Below are 16,798 nucleotides of genomic sequence, written 5' to 3'. Positions count from 1 at the left end.
CCCCAAGGCTGAGAACCATTGAGTTTGCAGAGTGGAACCACGAAATGACATAATAATGTAATTTGCAATGATGTATTATTTAGACTTATATTAAACATATTCTGTATTTTAATATTAATACAATTAATAATGAATTGGCTATTCTTTAATTATTCAATTGTATAATTTTAAAAATGATCCATGATTTTGACGTTTCAGTTTAATCGTAGCACATTCTGTCAAGACAATAACATTATTCTGTGAGCTTTTTAAAAAAGCTTATCAAATTGTTTCATTTCTTTTTCTTTTTTCTTTTTTCTTGAGTGAATTGTTAAGTTTTTGTTTTTTGTTTTGGTTCTAAAAGCTTACCTCACACTTCAGTGTCCACACACCCACACACCGTGCAAACCACAGCCTTTTCAGCCTCTTCCTCAGTACATGACACAGGACATGCAACAGAAAGGGAAGTGAACCGTGAACCTAGCTGATGCGTTCAAACACAACCAAAAACTAATCCCATCACTCGCACACAGTTAAAAATGGAGCCAGTGGACGCTGAAAGTCTCGTTTCCAGATTGGAGAGGAATTTTTGGACCGTCTGGGTGAGAAGCTACTGCTACAGCTGCTGATTGGATTCAATTCAAATTTTAAATTAAAAGCCTGAAACTATTAAATGAGGAAGTTGTGCTGTCAGACCAAAAACCTGACCAACATGAAATTTGTAATATTTATTCATGCAATGAATTTGTGATTATGTAAAAAAGAAAATAATTTTTTAAAAAAATACATTAAAAAAGTATGTAAAATGAAAATTAAAATATGTCATGTTTTGCCTCGAGGTGAGAGAACTAAGACTTTAATTATTTATTTAATTCGTTAACATGTTTGTTTTTTTACTCGTTTTTAACTTAATTTTTTTACTTCCCTGATTTTAATTATTTATTTAATTTGTTCATAATTTGTTGTTTTATTTATACCTGTTTTTAACTCTTTTTTTTCTCAAGACTTCCCAGTAATTGTGAGTTGCTTTTTAGTACAATAATTGTCTCTTTCAAATAAGTTAATGTTTTCTTTTTTGAAAGGCAAAATACTTCTTTGCCGACTTGTGTGATTGTTGCACGACCTCAGGTACTTGGTTTTTCCTACAGGTGGTTCACTTCATTTGTCACTGTAAAAACAGGACATGTGACTAATATCAGCAAAGCAATATTTCATGCAACGTTAGCAATAGAGAACAGGACAGTTTATCTGAGAATGCATTAAAATGACTCTTATGTTTCTTTTATAAACTAAAACTGATTGAAAACACAACTGATGTTGCCCTGTCTATAAAAGCATGTTTAAAGACTCAATACTTTCAATACAATTTATTTTTGGGCTTTATATTGTTATGAGTTTCTTGATGGTTGCCCTAAAAAACACTTTGTTGTTGATGAAGGAATTACAGAGAAGAAGCCGCCTCAGAAAACTATTAAAGGGCAAATGCTTTGTGTATGAAGGTCGAACCAAACAGGAAAAGGGTGAAGCCAAGTTTGCTGAAACGCTGAAGTGAAATGATCGTGTAAATCCGGTTGCATTGTTAAGTCAAAGACCATATAAGGCAGGGGTGTCAAACTCATTTTAGTTCAGGGGCCAAATATGGAGCAGTTTATCTTTGGTGGTAAAATGAAAATGATTAATTTAATCATTATTGTGCTCTCGTAAATACAGTATTTAAGGTATCGATAATATTAAAGCAATAAGTGACAGATTTCAGTCCCTGCAGGATTTTCACTTTCAATTTATTTTTTGATTTTGTTGCCAATTTTTATGTCATTTGGAGATATTTTTTAGAATAATTTGAGGAATTTTTTTTTTTTTTTTTTAACAATTTGACATAAAAAAAAATGAGTGCCATCACATGATATACTGTAACCATGGGAAAAAAATGTTTGCCCTTCTAATGTTGTGGTTTCATTGAATGTGTGTATTTTTTTTTTGCAGATTTCTAGCAGAGATATTTACAACTGGATTCATTAATTTACACAATGATTCATGGTTTCTCTGAATTTTTGTGCTTTCTACTATGGGCCAAATTATATATGCTCTATAGGGCCAAATTTGGCACCTGAGCCTTGAGTTTGACACATGTGGTATAAGGACAGTATGTGCCTGAATGTTGATTGGGAAATTAATTTAGATGAAACAAAGACAACAAAAGCAAGAAGCTGTTAAACTGTTACGATTTCCTGGTCATTTTAACTAAGTGACACTACTTTGAAATGTTTAAATCTTTCTCTACCTCTCCTCCTTAGGGTGTTTTCAGTGAGGCTGTGAATAGATTCCTAAGGCCACAGGTTCCAAACAACATCGGCAGCGATCCGAACACTCCTGACATTAGTCATGCAGGGACCAATGGCTCCAGTGAAGAGGACACCATCATAGAAAAGTGCCTTGATCTGCCTAACTCATCTGAGCTACTTAGTGGAGAATCGGAGGAGAACAAACAACTCCTGAGCAGTTCAAACAATAAATATGAGGAAGTCGAAAGCACAAAAGCAGAACCTTTGCACCAGAACAAACCGGATTATGAAGGGATGCTCATCACCAGAAAAACAAACATCGAGAAACTCGAGACACCCAAAAATGATACATACGAGCATTTAAAGACTAAATCACAGAGTCACATTGAGGATACAGTTTGTATCAAGGTCCAGGGGAATAAATATGACACTTATACAGAAGAAACTATGAGTCCTGTTAATGCAGAAATATTTAAAGAGACAGACCAAGAACAGGATCCGCTGCAACATACAGAAAGACAGAATTTCAGTGATAATGAGTCTGGGATAAAACTGATCCAAGAATTAGGTTTGGGAAAAAAGAGTGACATGATCAACATGGGAAATTCAGGGGAGGAACCTGACGGTGCAACTGTGATGCAAGATGGAGCCAAAAACAAGGACGGGGTTGGACAGACGACCTCTGAGGATGCAAAGGAGTCAGAACACAGAAGAAAACTGGTGGAGTATGCACAGAGTGAGGATGAGATGATCATTAATTTTCAAACCAACACAACAGACACAACTGAAATACTACCAGAAGATGATTTTAGCAGTGAAGACGACAACTTGGACAGTTTGGTAGACATGTTGCTCGAAAGCGCAGGCAGACAGGAAGTTCAGAGAAATTTGGAGAAAACTCCCAAGGGTTTAAGTGAAGAACGGGGTGTAGCATTGAAGGAGCAAAACATTCCCGCGTGTGAGGAAACACAAGAGGGAGTTCCTGTAAACAACAATGAACTCAGCCTGGATGAAAATACAACTCAGCTTTTCCTGGAAGGAGATTCCAAGGAAGCTGAGGCTGCTCGATTACCAGAAGAGGTGGAGAGTAACTACCATCAGGAGAGGCTACAAAACACAGACCAGGACCATTTACCGCTGTGCAAGGCTGTGGAGGAGAACCAAGACTACACAGAGGACAAGGGAAATGTTGGGGATTCGTTGAGCTACACTAAAATACAGCCAGTACATGCAAGTTTTCAAGCTGTGATTCAAGATCCTGGATTATTCAATCAGGAAGAGGAGAAAGAATCATTAGAGAGCTCAATGAAGAAGGAGATCAGATGCTACAGCAGTGATTTGGGGGTTGTGGTTGCCTTAAAAAACAAGATCATTGATACGCCAGAGCTGCAAGACGCAATGGATGAAGCAGAGCCAAACATAGAACCTTTAAACGCCCCAAATGATGAAAATGGTGCAACAAGTGAAATTACCGGTAAATCTGCAGAGGAATTTTGTGAACGTGTTGATAAACTGTTGAAATTTGGTGAAGAAAACATGACAGAAACATACTTTTTAGAGGAATTTGTAGGGAACGACAAAAACCAAAATACTTTCAAGCCAGAATCTGAAATTGCTCTTCAGCTTCAGACACAGGAGGAGTCATCCAGAGCACCCGAGATAAAAGCCCTAGACGTGATGAATGTCACTGAGGAAAGGAAGACAGATACTTCCGAAGCAGGTATGTCAACAGAAGAAACAGACAAACATGTGATTCAATCATTGATAAGCCTCACAGGAGAAAACAGTCACTCAATCAGTGGAAATCAAGATGTAATTGATGAAGAAATTCTGGACCTGTGGCTTGAAACAGTGACGCCTTCAAAGGAATCAATCTCCATGGAGGTGTCTGAGGTGAAAACACACAAAGTAGCGCGGCCTCACCTTTTAGAGGGTATTGAGGCAGTATCTTACATAGAATCAAAAGTTCAACAACCTGAGGTGGACTTTTTGCATCAAGAGAAAAGTTTAGCTCAAAGAAGAACAGAGGAGGAATGGGCAAGATCAGCTGAGACTTCAACAGAATCCATCTCTAAGGAAGTGTCTGAAGTGGAAACACCCAAAGAAGTGTGGCCTCACCTTTTAGAGGGTACTAAGGCAGTGTCATACACAGAATCAAAAGTTCAACAACCTGCGGTGGACTATTTGCATCAAGAGAAAAGTTTAGCTCAAAGAACAACAGAGGAGGAATGGGCAAGATCAGCTGAGACTTCAACAGAATCCATTTCTAAGGAAGTGTCTGAGGTGGAAACACCCAAAGAAGTGTGGTCTCACCTTTTAGAGGGTATTGAAGCAGTAACTTACACAGAATCAAAAGTTCAACAACCTGAGGTGGACTATTTGCATCAAGAGGATCATTTAGCCCAAAGAAGAACAGCAGAATCAGCAGAGAATGAACATGGATTTCAGAAACATTTTGATGCAGTTAGAATGAACACAGATATTATTTTGCCTGTAAATACAGCCCCTTTAATCCCAGTCGACATGTTAAAAGTTAAAGATGTTCAGGAGAACGTGTGCAGCTTTATGGAAAAACCAAAACATGCGGAAGCGGAACAATCAAGGAACGTACGAAAGGATTGTCTAGAAGAGCAATACGACGTAGAACCATGCACGGAGAAGTTGGCGTTTCAAACGTCTTCACAAAAAGAACAACAGCCAGAGCACTCAGAAGATTTTCAGGAACTAATGCCAACCGGGTTTGAGTTTGCAGACGTGATAACTGTTGCTGAAGACACAGATGAAAGGAAGCTAGATGCTTCCGAGGCAATTATGTCAACAGAGGGAACAGACAAACATGTGATTCAATCATTGGGAAGCCTCACAGGAGAGAACAGTCACTCAATCAGTGGAAGTCAAGATGTAATTGATGAAGAAATCCTGGACCTGTGGCTTGAAGCGGTGACGCCTGCAATAGAATCCATCTCTGAGGAAGTGTCTGAGGTGGAAACACCCAAAGGAGCGGGGCCTCACCTTTTAGATGGTATTGAGGCAGGATCTTACACAGAATCCAAAGTTCGACCTCCTGGAGAGGACTATTTGCATCAAGAGAATTTAGTCCAAAGAAGAACAGAGGAAGAATGGGCAGAATCAGCAGAAACTGAAAGTAGATTTCAAGAACACTTTGATGCAGGGAGAATGAACACAGATATTATGTTGCCTGTAAATACCGCCCCTTTAATCCCAGTCAACATGTTAAAAGTTAAAGATCTTCAGGAGAACTTGTGCAGCTTTTTGGAAAAACAAAAACACGCTGAAGCTGAAGAATCAAGAGATGGAACAAAGGATCTGCAAGAGGAACGATACAATGAAGAACCGTGCACGGAGAAGTTGACGTTTCAAGCGTCATCACAAAAAGAACAACAGCCAGAGCACTCAGAGGAACTAATGATGCCAACCAGGTTTGAGTTTGCAGAAGTGCCAACCACAAAGGGTAAAGGCCAGGACCAGGTACTGTAAACCAATTCAGAAGAAAACCTATTCAATTTTTTACTAAAGTAAGACACCATTTTACACGCTGTATATTCATCCATTTGTATCTTTGCAGGTCGATTCCTATTTGTTGGACCTTTCTCTGCAGAAGTGTAGAATCACAGTTAAAAACCCTCGAGTGAGGCCACCAACGAATCCTCGTACCTTGTTACACACACCCTCCATGGCGCCCACTCCCTCTTCACAGGCTGTACCTTTAGGAGCAGTGAGTATTGGGATCAAACTGCCTGGTAGGTATCATTCAAGTCTTTGTCATTCAAACTCAAACCTTGTTTACATGCTATCACATTATTTCTCAGGGCTTGGAGCAAGCCTGCCAGTTTTAAAAAAGTCAGGAAAGGTGACGGGAAAGGAAAAAGGACAGAAAACATTACAAGTATGATAATTTTTCTCTTAATTCCAGACACTGAACTGTTCTAACAGTTCAGAATACATTTTTGTGGTAGCACTGTATCTTTTAACACAGCAGGGGCCTCAAAAATGTGATCCGAGGGCTACATTATCAACATACATACTGTATATTAGCAATAGAATCATACAGTAAAATAAAATTTGGACATTAATGCAGGAAAAAAAAATATTTGTGTGTTTTTCTTGTTGTTTTTGGGGCTCTTGGAGTCATGATGTGTCTTTTTGAAGTCACTTCTTTGTTTTTTGAGTGATTTTGTGGAGTTTTTGGTTGTGTTTTTGGAATCATTTTGGTTATTTTGTGGGTGTTGTTTTTTTTTTTTTTATAAGTTTGTGTATATTTTTTGTTGTTTTGTTTCTTATTGGATACATTTTTGTTGCAGTTTTGTCTGTTTTTAGGGTCATTTAATCTATTTGATGTCATTTTGCATATTTTGTGTTACTTTTATGCATTTTAGTTGTAGCCTTCCCTTTCATATCTTTGGAGTATTTTTATGTATTCATGCAAACTGAAATAAGGGCATTCTATGTTGCTACATTAACATTAGGCTTATGCTCTTAAAATAAGGGCTAAACTGTTTGTAACCATTGGCACGTCTCATTGTGTTTAGAAAGAAGACAAAGAGACAAAACCAGAAGACAACAGTGATTCTCCCAAACAGGATGAAGCCCAACACAAACCTAGATGGATGCCTCCAAAGCATCAGGGGTAAAAAAAAAATAAAAAATAAAAAAAATAAAAAATAAATATATATATATATATATATATATATATATTAATAATGTTAATATATTGACAAAAGCATTATATCTGATAGATTGTTTTGTTTTTTGTCATTCGTACAGATTTGGTAATCCACTGATGTTGGAGCTGAAGACCAAACTCAAAAGAACCGTAAATGAGTGACAGGTTGTGTTTGTGACTGTAAATAGCGACCGTGGCTCAGGTGGTAGTGGGTCGTCTTCTGATAGAGAGGTTGGGGGTTCCATCCCAGTACCTGACTATGTGTCGAAGTGTCCTTGGGCAAGACACTGAACCCTAAGTTGCTCCCAGTGGTCGACTAGCGCCTTGCATGGCAGTCCTGTCCCACTGGTGAGTGAATGGGTGAATGAGCTGATATGTAAAGCGCTTTGAGACTGCTTCAGTGTGGTGATAAAGCGCTATATAAAATCAAGTCCATTTACCATTTATCAAATACTGGTAATAAAAAAGCAGTGGATTTTTTTTTATTTTTATTTAATGCATCAAGCCATGCAACATCTTTTATTGAGTGAAGAGGACTACACGCTTTGATTTTCAAATGATTGTATGACTTATTGCCTTAATTTTGTCAATGTTGTCTTTGTGCAGTTTGTGCATTTATTCTAATGCCCTATGATGTTTACTTGCGTACTGAGTGACATTAAAGTTTTGAAAGCTGTTGTAAAAGTAAATTGTAATCATGAATCATTTTTGGGATATATATATATATATATGTGTGTGTGTGTGTGTGTGTGTGTGTGTGTGTGTATACAGGGAAAGAAAAAAGGCATCTGATTTATCTATCTTTTTTATTTCCACTTTTTTTTAATGAATCTGTATTTAAATTTTGGACAATATATTTTTTCCATTTTTGCATTTTTAACTTTTGTATTTTTTCAACTTATACTTTTTGTCATTTTTCCTCGTTTTTTTAGTTATTCCTATTTTAGTTTTTTTTATTATTATTATTATTATTATTATTATTAGTGAACTAACATGAAGAATATCAAAACTGGCAATTGTTCGAGCTAATGTCCAGGAGGTGGCGGTAGTGGGTCTATAAAGCTGGAGGCTACCAGAAAAACTCAGAAAAGAAGAAGTCTCAGCCAATCAACGGCCTCCATAGTCTGTGATGTAGAAAACATTTGAAAACTGCAGCGGTGAGGTGACAAACATTCAGGCGTCTCTGAAAGTCAAATGCTGATTGAATCTCTTTCTAAATGGAGCAGACTTCCTAATAACCGGCTTACAGCTTCGTGACAAACATAAATAAACACACAGAGGACAGTGTTTTAAGGTAAGTGAGCGCTGTTTTTGGACAGCGTACGTTACCATGCTCTAATCTAAGCCATGTCGGTGCCTACTTTACAGCTATGATTATAAATGTTTATTATTCGCTAGTAACGAATCGCTACTAGTATATTTTACATTCATATCAAGCGGTATATAATATACCATGTCTGATACTTTTTGGGCTTGTGGGTGTTTCCCCTTCAGCGGGTGAATAATACCAACTGTAGGGTGACCGTATTTGGATTTTTTTTAAAAGTGGACACACTCAATGTACTCGACGTTTTCTTGAATCTACCCCGTGAAAGCAAACTACATTACAGGAGATAAATAAGTTATTGTCCATAAAGTTTTTTTTTTATTTAAGAAAAAAAACAAAAAAACAATGTATCTCTTTACAGCAAAGACATATGAATATTAAAAAAAAAAAAAAAACTGAAATCAGTGGTGACCCCAGTCAATCACCTTTATTATGCATTAGAACAATCTGTCCAAATAAAAACTCAAATATGTTTTCTTAAAATATTTTAGGATCGGAGCCTATCCACTCTCCATTGACATAAAGAAGTGTTATTTGACTTCTAAAATTCCCAAAGTTAATAAATCCTGTGTTAAGGTTTGGGCTTGTGATGCACAGCACTCTTCTTCACACACACACATGTGGCGTGTCAATTGTGCTAATTGATGTCAAGGGTTTCTATTGTTTTTACTTTGATTTATTTTGTGTCCTGAGGGTATTTTTTTTCCTTATTTCTCTGGATTGCACTTTTCAGTTCACCTGAGCATAATTTTTTTTCAACATCATACCAAGCAGTTGATTTGGCTCACCTCGTCCAATGAATTTATCATTGGTCATAATATTATGGCTAGTCAGTTTCTGTAACTACCTATACTTCAGTGTGGGTTTTTCGACTAACATTATGCTTAGGCTTATCATTCAATAATCTAATGATGTCGGTTCAAAAATGTGTAATGATAAACTTTTTTTTTATCGACAGGCTACTGCCACAAATTCTAGACCAAGAGATTTTGGATCTGAGAAGTGACTCGGAAAAACTCGAGAGTAAAACGCTGTCCATCATGTCGAACGAGACATCTGCACAAGCTTCAGTTGTTCAAGAAGACCCAGATGAAAGTTCTGAAAATATACCCCCTGGAGTTGCTGGGTTTTGCGGGCCTAAAGGTAATCTTGAAAATGTAACAAGATATCAATCCGAGCTCTCCGGAGACGACACCTAGCCTCTCAGTGATGAAGTAGAGCTGGGCAATATGGACCAAAACTCATATCTTGATTTTTTTTTTTTTTTTTTTCTCAAAATAAACGGCGATATACGATATGAATCTTGATGTTTTTTTACTCAAAGTATTACCAGAAAGACAATTCTGGGTTAAATTTGTCACACAGGCACATTTATTAACACACAACTGCACAATATGTGCCATTTTGTCTTTTTCTCTAGCAAGGGACAGCATGTGTGAGTGAGTTCTGTAGTGTGGCTTGATTAGGGGAAGGTCTGGGTTAGGACGTACTCAGTAATAAATCTAACTGAGCTTTTCATGCTGTTCTGAGAAGTAGCGAATGCAGAGACTCCTAAAATGTGTATTTTAATTTTAAAAAAAGCTATAAAATAAAAATATATCGTTATAGACGATAACGTGATTTTGTGTATCGCCAAAATAGAAATCTATTTATATTTTTAATCTAAATATATCACAGAAAAACAAATAAAGTTTGTATCTCTGGTTTGCAGTCTCTTCTGACACATTTTTTTTTTTAATCTTAAATTTAGGCAAGAAACATCTCACTCCAAGTGCTTTGAAGGATTTGAGGAACAGGATGCTGTTCTCCAGTGGTGCTGGTGCTTTGAACAACAGTGAGTATTGGATCGAAAATGAAACCTTGCCGGAGGTGTCGTCTCTCCTTGACGACACGTGGGACGACTCAGTGCTCGCGTTGAGGAATGATTCAGCTCTTCCCGAAAGCCCTTCAACGTCTCACACCTCTGCTTTCCGGACTTCTCTGACACCACGTTTTAAAGTCTTTAACTTGGCCAAGAAACATCCCACTCCAAGTGCTTTGAAGGATTTGATGAACACGATGGTGTTCTCCTGCGGTGCTGGTGGTTCGGACGCCCCGGAGTTTTGGCTCAACAATGAAACCTTGCCTAAAGTTTCTTTCCTTGACGACACAAGTGATGTCTCAATGGTGATGAATGATTCAACTCTTCCTGACAATGCTCCTTCAACTCCCCTAACAGACAAGAATATGAATGCCACTTTACCTGCTCTCCTGCCTCCTCAGCTGGATTCATTCTCTCAATTAAACGCTAAAGAAAAGACTCCCAACCTGAAGAATATAACCATAGCCAAAGAGGAAAGCGAGGCTATGGGAGAAGCTAGTTCACTACGCAAGAATACCAGTGGGTCGGCAGGAAGCTTGTCACTTACGAAGGATGCAGTTAAGAAACCCTGTGAAAGTGTTGATGCAGGGGATGTGGCGTCACACATTCCCCTCCGAAATGACACGTTCGACTATGAATGCTCTGGAAGTAAAGACGCTTCTTTGTCTGAAACGAGCTCCTCGAGCGCCAAAATAAATTGTAATGAAATTAATTTAGAGATGTCAAAACCAGTTGAAAAGAATTCCTTGTTGGATGTAAAAAGCTTAGATGTTGGACAAGATTCTGAGCTCTCACTGACTAGTCAAATGTCTCCAATGGATATTACAAAGGATCTGATCATTCCTGATTGTGTGGAAAGCAGCCAGCCTTTGTCAGAGCTCAATGGAGCAATGAAAGTGTCTTTTGAAGAGACGTCAAGTGTTTTGGAGAAAAGTCAATCGTCACTGAAGCCCATGGAACAGACCATGGACAAACTCCAAACATCAGCCGAAGACGCATCTGATCGCCAACCTGCTAGTGTTATTCCTGACATCAGCTCCTGTAGCAACATATCTACCCTGTCCTCCAACTCTGATATAGATTGTAGTTCAAAGGTCACTGAGCCACACTGTGAACAAATGAAGACTTCTTCTCTGGAATCTGACGAGCAAGACTTGCATAGCGGCTGTTGCACAAATCTAGCCATGAGGGTGTCTAACAAATTTGGATCTGCACATGTCATATTTACCCCTGAACAGCCATCTAGGCACGATCCACCCACAACATTAAACACCACTGAATCAATCCAGAATCAGACTCTACATCTGACGCCAGTTATTGAAAACAGTTCCAAGCCAATGAGTGAGAAAACAAGTTCATTTGCATCTGAAACCTCCCCGGTCATGCATTTAAACTCCTCGGGTAGTCAGAAATCCAGTAGGAACCCAGTTATCGGGGAAACCTTTAACATGAAGAACAACACCTGTGAATGTACACCTACTAAAGAAAATGCCAATATTACTTCTAGTCAACCAAACACTGTGGACAAGTCGTCTTCTAAAGCTTGCAACGTCACCTACAGCTTTGAAGACGCCACACCTCTTCTTCAAAGTAATGAAACTGCAAAAGCTATCAAAGATCCTAATGCCAACAACATCGGCAAAACTTCAGAGGACACATTTGAAGGTAAAAGTGTATTAAAGGGAACATTTGAAGCTGAGAAACGTGAGAGTCTGAATCATTCACAATCAGATGTGTTTTTGGATTCCTTAAACCGACAAAATGCCATCAATGACTTCAACAAAGCAAGAACGTTTAATCTGGAAGACTCTTTAGATTTAAAGGAGGCGTCTCTGTTGACATCTACACCTATGCCCAACCAGAAAATGTTCAACCTAAATGTTAAGGGTGAGGTGAACCAGAACCTAGAAGCCCAGAGGAAACTTTACGAAGATGTTGATAATAAACCAGTTGCTTCGGCGTCTTCTTCAGACATCCCGACAAACCTCGTCTGTGTCCCTAAAACCTTCTTCAAACTGCCCGTGTCCAAAAGCCTTTTCCTTGCTCCCAGAGCTACATCCCAGCTGCTAAAACCCAAACTAACATCTGCAATAGCAGGACCGCCATCAGGCCTGCCCATGACCAGGCTGCGAGCACAAGCCGAATCTTTAAGAAAGCTTGATATCCCGAAAATACCTCCAGCGGTAAGAGTTATTTGGCATATTCATTTTATTTGCTAGTTTTTGTCTTTTAAAGTTTATTGCACATTTGCTCACAAAGGTATATCAGAATCTAACCTATCTTGTGTTTTTAAGACATCAAAGCCATCAAGCTCCTCCAATCTGCGTGCTACTGCTTCAGGTAGGCACTGTTTATGAACTCTGGGAGCTGCTGTCTGTTTGAATGTAAATTTTATTATAGTGTTACGCATATATGGCTGGGCGATATAAACCAAAATTCATATCTTAATTTTTTTTCTCAAAATGCGATATACGATATAAATGTCGATCATTTTTTATTAAAATAGTCTCACCAGAAAGACAATTTGGGGTTACATTTGCAGATGCAAAAAGCCACACAGGCTAAAATAACACCACGGGCTTTCAGATTGGTTTAAAAAAAAAAAAAAAAAAAAAAAACACAACAACTTGTGCGTGTATCACAAATATGGGCAAATATTAGCAACCCCAAAATTACAGTAAATGCACAAAGAGAACAAGACAAATGACAACATAAAGATAAAGAAAATGCACAATGGCGCAACAAAAAACCTACAGAAATGTACAAATAAATGGAGAAATACACAAAAGAACAACAAAAATACACAAAATGGCACAAAAAGAATAAATACACAATGGGACAACATACATACCAAAAAATACACAAAACAACTCAGTAAGACATCCAAAATTAGCACAAAAAAAACACAAAAGAACAACAAAAATACACAAAAGGAGGAAAAAATACTCAATGGGACTAGGACATTTATGAACAAACAGCTGCATAATATGTGCCACTTTTGGACTTTTCTCCTATAAGGGACAGTACATGTGAGTTCTGTATTGTAGCTTGTTTAGGGAAAGATCTTGGTTAAGACGCAATCAGAAATCCATCTAATTCAGATTTTCAGGCTGTTCTGAGAAGTAGCTAAAGCAGCCACTCCTAAAACAAGTATTTTAGTACAAAATGAGATATCTTCTATATATTGCCCAGCCCTATAAGCAGTTATTCATTGAACTTGAAGTTGTGGGGGGTATTTCATCATGGTGTTCTTAATGGAGCCAGGTCTACGGTTTAAACCTGGTTTACTCAAGCCGTCCGTGACCAAGGTGGCTTTTCCTATTTCATCAAACTCTTCTCAGCTTGGAACTCCCCAGCTAAGCCAAGCGAGCTGACAGTGTTTAGCTTAAGGGCACGTCTTCATAAGATCCACAAGATTGATCACAGATTTAATGATTGGAGACGTGAGGGTGAATGTGCTGCAGTTTTTACGATGAATAAGCAGCCACTAGAACCTAATGCTGAGACCAACAGGACGTGACGTCATCTGTTACCGAGCAGTGAAAATAAAAGGACGAACACGATTAAGAAATTTCTGTGGTTTGAACATTTTGAAAGTAGGAAAAAGTTTAAGATGATTTAAAAACTGAAGCATGTGATCACATACTGATCATATACTTTTGGTTTGGTTTTTTTTAATACCTGTCTTGTGTTTATTAAAAGACGATGCTATAACTCACAATTAAATAATGTGTCACTTATGAGACTAGTGTTTGTTTGTTTAACTCAGCATTAAACCTGAATTTCAAATTAAGAGAGGGAGCAGCTCAGCGGTGCTGTGTGCGCCACTGGATGTCACATCCAACACTGTACACAGTGCAAGTGAGCAGCGCTGAGCAACACTGAATTGATGAAATACCCTCTGGTTTGAATTTGTTTATAGTAGGCGAGGAGTTTTGTGTAGATAAAATCTAAAGCGTGAGTGTTTGAGTTTCATGCATCATGAGTTTCTTACCTTTGGGCTGCTGCTAGCATTAAAGCCCCCAAACCCAGGGGTGCGGAGGCTGCAGGCGAGTGCGATTCCATCAGGCATCACCAAAGTGACTGCAGGCCTCAAACCACCTTTAACGAGAAGTTATGCACAGACGTCTTCAAGCGCTGACAAACCTGTAGGACTTGCAGGTACACACATACACACCACTGATCAGAATCTGAGAGAAAACACTTATAATGGGGAGTATGCAGTTTGATCCTGGTCAAAATAAATCTGGTGTTTATGAATGTACTGTACACGAACAGAAGAAATGCAACAATAATAAACTAACATTTATGTAAGAGTATTGTGACACAAACCTAATCAACTGGTGGCCTGGGGGCCATATGTGGCCCTCAGTCTAAATTTGCTTGCCCCTAAAGTATATTTACGAAATGACATAAAAAAAACACACAAAATGACTAAAATACAGAAAATTACAACAAATTTTATGCAACCCCCAAAGTAAATAAACACAATGACCCCCAAAACATCAGCAGAAATATACAATTACTCAAAAAAACAAGAGATGACTCAATAAAGACAAGTGAAAATTATAAAAAATGACAACAAAAATAGACACTCATGATATTGCGCTAAATTCCGGGATTTAAACGGTGTGCGCAGATCTGACAGCTGCGTTTAGGAAAGAAAGAATATTAATGGTTAAGTGAAATAATTTCGTTTATCAATGACATCCTTTATGAAAGGTTTAGATTTACATCTGATGGACTGATCTACTGTCAGCTCTAATAAAGTGAAACTGATCATCACATGGATTAGTATTGTATAATCTCACGCTTTTACGCATTAACAGTGTTAGCAGTTTCTTGCCCGTATTCTTTTCCTTCCTGCTTTTTCTGCAGCAACAGTGTTTTTTTTTTTTTTTTTTGTCTGAATTATGAGTTTAAATTCTTCATAGTTAAAGCATTATTCCTCAATTGTGACGTAAATTGCTCTCCATGATTGTGACTGGTCCGACGCTGCAATCTCCACTCCCGTCACAGGAGCGCACACTGAAATCACCTGGCTTAAGTAAAAGTATTTATGTCATGCTTCGTAGTACAGGGGCTCTCTGATGGAGAATGTTTTGTTCTGTGAAGCCTGCTAATGGAGAGATAATCCACATATACTTATCAGGCTTTGTAGTACAGGCCCTTTGTGACTCCCAAAACACCACAAACGACAACAAAAACACAAAAGCATTCTTTTCTGTCCTGCATCAATGCTCAGATTGCTCTAAATGCTGAAATGAATGTTGGTAATGTGGCCCATGATACAATCACATTTTTGTCGTCCCCACTGTGACAAAAGCTGCCCATCTTTATTATAATGTGTTTGTCTATTTGAACCTGAAGCAAGAAAGGTTTTAAATTTTGCAATAAAGCGAGCTCCTTTTTGTGACTTTTTTTTTCTTCTGCTTTTTCACACATGCAGCTACGATTCCTGCCACAAAGACTTCTCTGTCAAAGAAGCATCCTTTGACCAGAGGAGACGCCTTTCCCTCAAAGAGGATGAAAACCGGTAAATGACAAGTATTGGGTTGTGACCACCCTGTAAGCAAAGTTCATAGTAACCTGTCTATGCATGATACATTTATTGTCACTCATATTTTCAGATGCTGAAGCCTCAACAGCTGTCCTGCATACCAAGAACCTCAAACGGCCGACAATCAGCCAGAGAACAGTTAAAGCTCAAAGAGACGGTGTGTAAAGAGGGCAGCATAGCGCTTATTCTGCTTTTATTTGTTGTTTTTGCTAACTTATCGTATCCTGGTGCTTTATCTTCAGACGCAGCAGTGCTAACAGCTGCTGCTGAACCGTTGAAGTCCTCCGACACTGGAAGCAAAACCAGAATCCTGAAGCAGCCTCTTAACGTCCACAGAGCTCTGTTGCCTAAAGCACCGGGACACGGTGAGTCGCACGTGTAAAACTGAAGATCACATACGCACACAATGAATAATAACATTGGTCTTAAGATGTTCACATTTTTTCAGGTTGTGCCAATTGTGTTTCACTGTTAAAGGAAAATAAGAGGCTGAGAGAAGGTATGATCCTCTATGTGAAACATTTCATACATCGTATCATTTGTGCATTTATTAATAATAGCCCTTTTTGTAAATGTTTTGAGGAATGGTTTGTTTTTGTTTTTTTCCAGAGCTGCTGGAATACAGAAAGCAAGAGGAAGAAGAAAAAGCATCCTTCTAAAGTCTTTAAAGTAACTCATTTATGCCATTTATGTCTCATCTCTGTGAAGTTTCCCATTTTCTGCCTGTATGAATAAATAAATAAATGCAAAAAATAACTTGGTCAGTCCATCACAAAATAGAAAAGATTACATACTGTATAGAACATTCTTCAATCAATCTTTTTTTTATAAAAAGCGCTTTTGATACAAAGATAATGCAGCTCAAAGTGCTTTTACATAGTAAAAAATGCACCAACCCTATACAAACCCCAGACACACAAGTATAAATAAGGACAATGTCACATGGCTGCGTACAGAGGATCTAGGTAAGGAGACATCTGCACCAGGAGCAGGGCACTGAGGCGGAGCCCCCAGCACAGCAAAACAGCAGAAGATATTCGTCAACACTGCAGCCACAGCCCCTAGCACAGAGGGACCCCTCCGATGAAACACTGGAACAGCAATC

At 38.3% G+C, this 16,798-nt stretch overlaps 2 protein-coding genes across 7 annotated transcripts; both read left to right on the top strand.

The window, feature by feature from the left end:
- The first annotated feature begins 409 nt into the window (after positions 1–409).
- LOC114482052 (uncharacterized) lies at positions 410–7,233 on the top strand. 5 transcript variants are annotated; one of them, XM_028477252.1, is made up of 6 exons: positions 410–581; positions 2,274–4,436; positions 4,632–5,750; positions 5,848–6,168; positions 6,812–6,909; positions 7,047–7,233. In XM_028477252.1, the coding sequence occupies exons 1-6, from the start codon at positions 519–521 to the stop codon at positions 7,105–7,107; spliced, it is 3,825 nt and encodes a 1,274-aa protein (XP_028333053.1). In that variant the 5' UTR covers positions 410–518; the 3' UTR covers positions 7,108–7,233. The 5 variants fall into 5 exon arrangements, 4 of the variants coding, with proteins under 4 accessions (XP_028333053.1, XP_028333054.1, XP_028333052.1 ...); XM_028477253.1 differs by having other exon boundaries at positions 2,274–4,453; positions 4,649–5,750; XM_028477251.1 differs by having other exon boundaries at positions 411–581; positions 2,274–5,750; positions 5,848–6,022; positions 6,092–6,168.
- An 820-nt stretch (positions 7,234–8,053) lies between these two features.
- Positions 8,054–16,417, top strand: LOC114481637 (uncharacterized). 2 transcript variants are annotated; one of them, XM_028476606.1, is made up of 10 exons: positions 8,054–8,239; positions 9,231–9,415; positions 10,023–12,316; positions 12,428–12,473; positions 14,145–14,294; positions 15,583–15,669; positions 15,764–15,850; positions 15,936–16,058; positions 16,142–16,192; positions 16,303–16,417. In XM_028476606.1, the coding sequence occupies exons 2-10, from the start codon at positions 9,313–9,315 to the stop codon at positions 16,350–16,352; spliced, it is 2,991 nt and encodes a 996-aa protein (XP_028332407.1). In that variant the 5' UTR covers positions 8,054–8,239; positions 9,231–9,312; the 3' UTR covers positions 16,353–16,417. The 2 variants fall into 2 exon arrangements, with proteins under 2 accessions (XP_028332407.1, XP_028332408.1); XM_028476607.1 differs by lacking the exon at positions 14,145–14,294.
- The last annotated feature ends 381 nt before the right edge of the window (positions 16,418–16,798 follow it).

Source organism: Gouania willdenowi, chromosome 19 (genome assembly GCF_900634775.1).
Source record: "Gouania willdenowi chromosome 19, fGouWil2.1, whole genome shotgun sequence".
Classification (NCBI taxonomy): Eukaryota; Metazoa; Chordata; class Actinopteri; order Blenniiformes; family Gobiesocidae; genus Gouania; species Gouania willdenowi.
The sequence above is the reverse complement of the archived record's forward strand: the minus strand, read 5'-3'. Positions and strand labels throughout refer to the sequence as shown.

What these genes read in the sequence shown, in the direction of transcription:
- LOC114482052 (XM_028477250.1), top strand. Translation starts at nt 519, where the DNA reads ATGGAGCCAGTGGACGCTGAAAGTCTCGTTTCCAGATTGGAGAGGAAT. An exon ending in AAGGACAGAAAACATTACAA is followed by an intron (nt 6,169 to 6,811) that starts GTATGATAATTT and finishes CATTGTGTTTAG; the next exon opens with AAAGAAGACAAAGAGACAAA. An exon ending in ATGCCTCCAAAGCATCAGGG is followed by an intron (nt 6,910 to 7,046) that starts GTAAAAAAAAAA and finishes TCATTCGTACAG; the next exon opens with ATTTGGTAATCCACTGATGT.
- LOC114481637 (XM_028476606.1), top strand. Translation starts at nt 9,313, where the DNA reads ATGTCGAACGAGACATCTGCACAAGCTTCAGTTGTTCAAGAAGACCCA. An exon ending in TCTGCGTGCTACTGCTTCAG is followed by an intron (nt 12,474 to 14,144) that starts GTAGGCACTGTT and finishes GGCTGCTGCTAG; the next exon opens with CATTAAAGCCCCCAAACCCA. An exon ending in CAAACCTGTAGGACTTGCAG is followed by an intron (nt 14,295 to 15,582) that starts GTACACACATAC and finishes TCACACATGCAG; the next exon opens with CTACGATTCCTGCCACAAAG.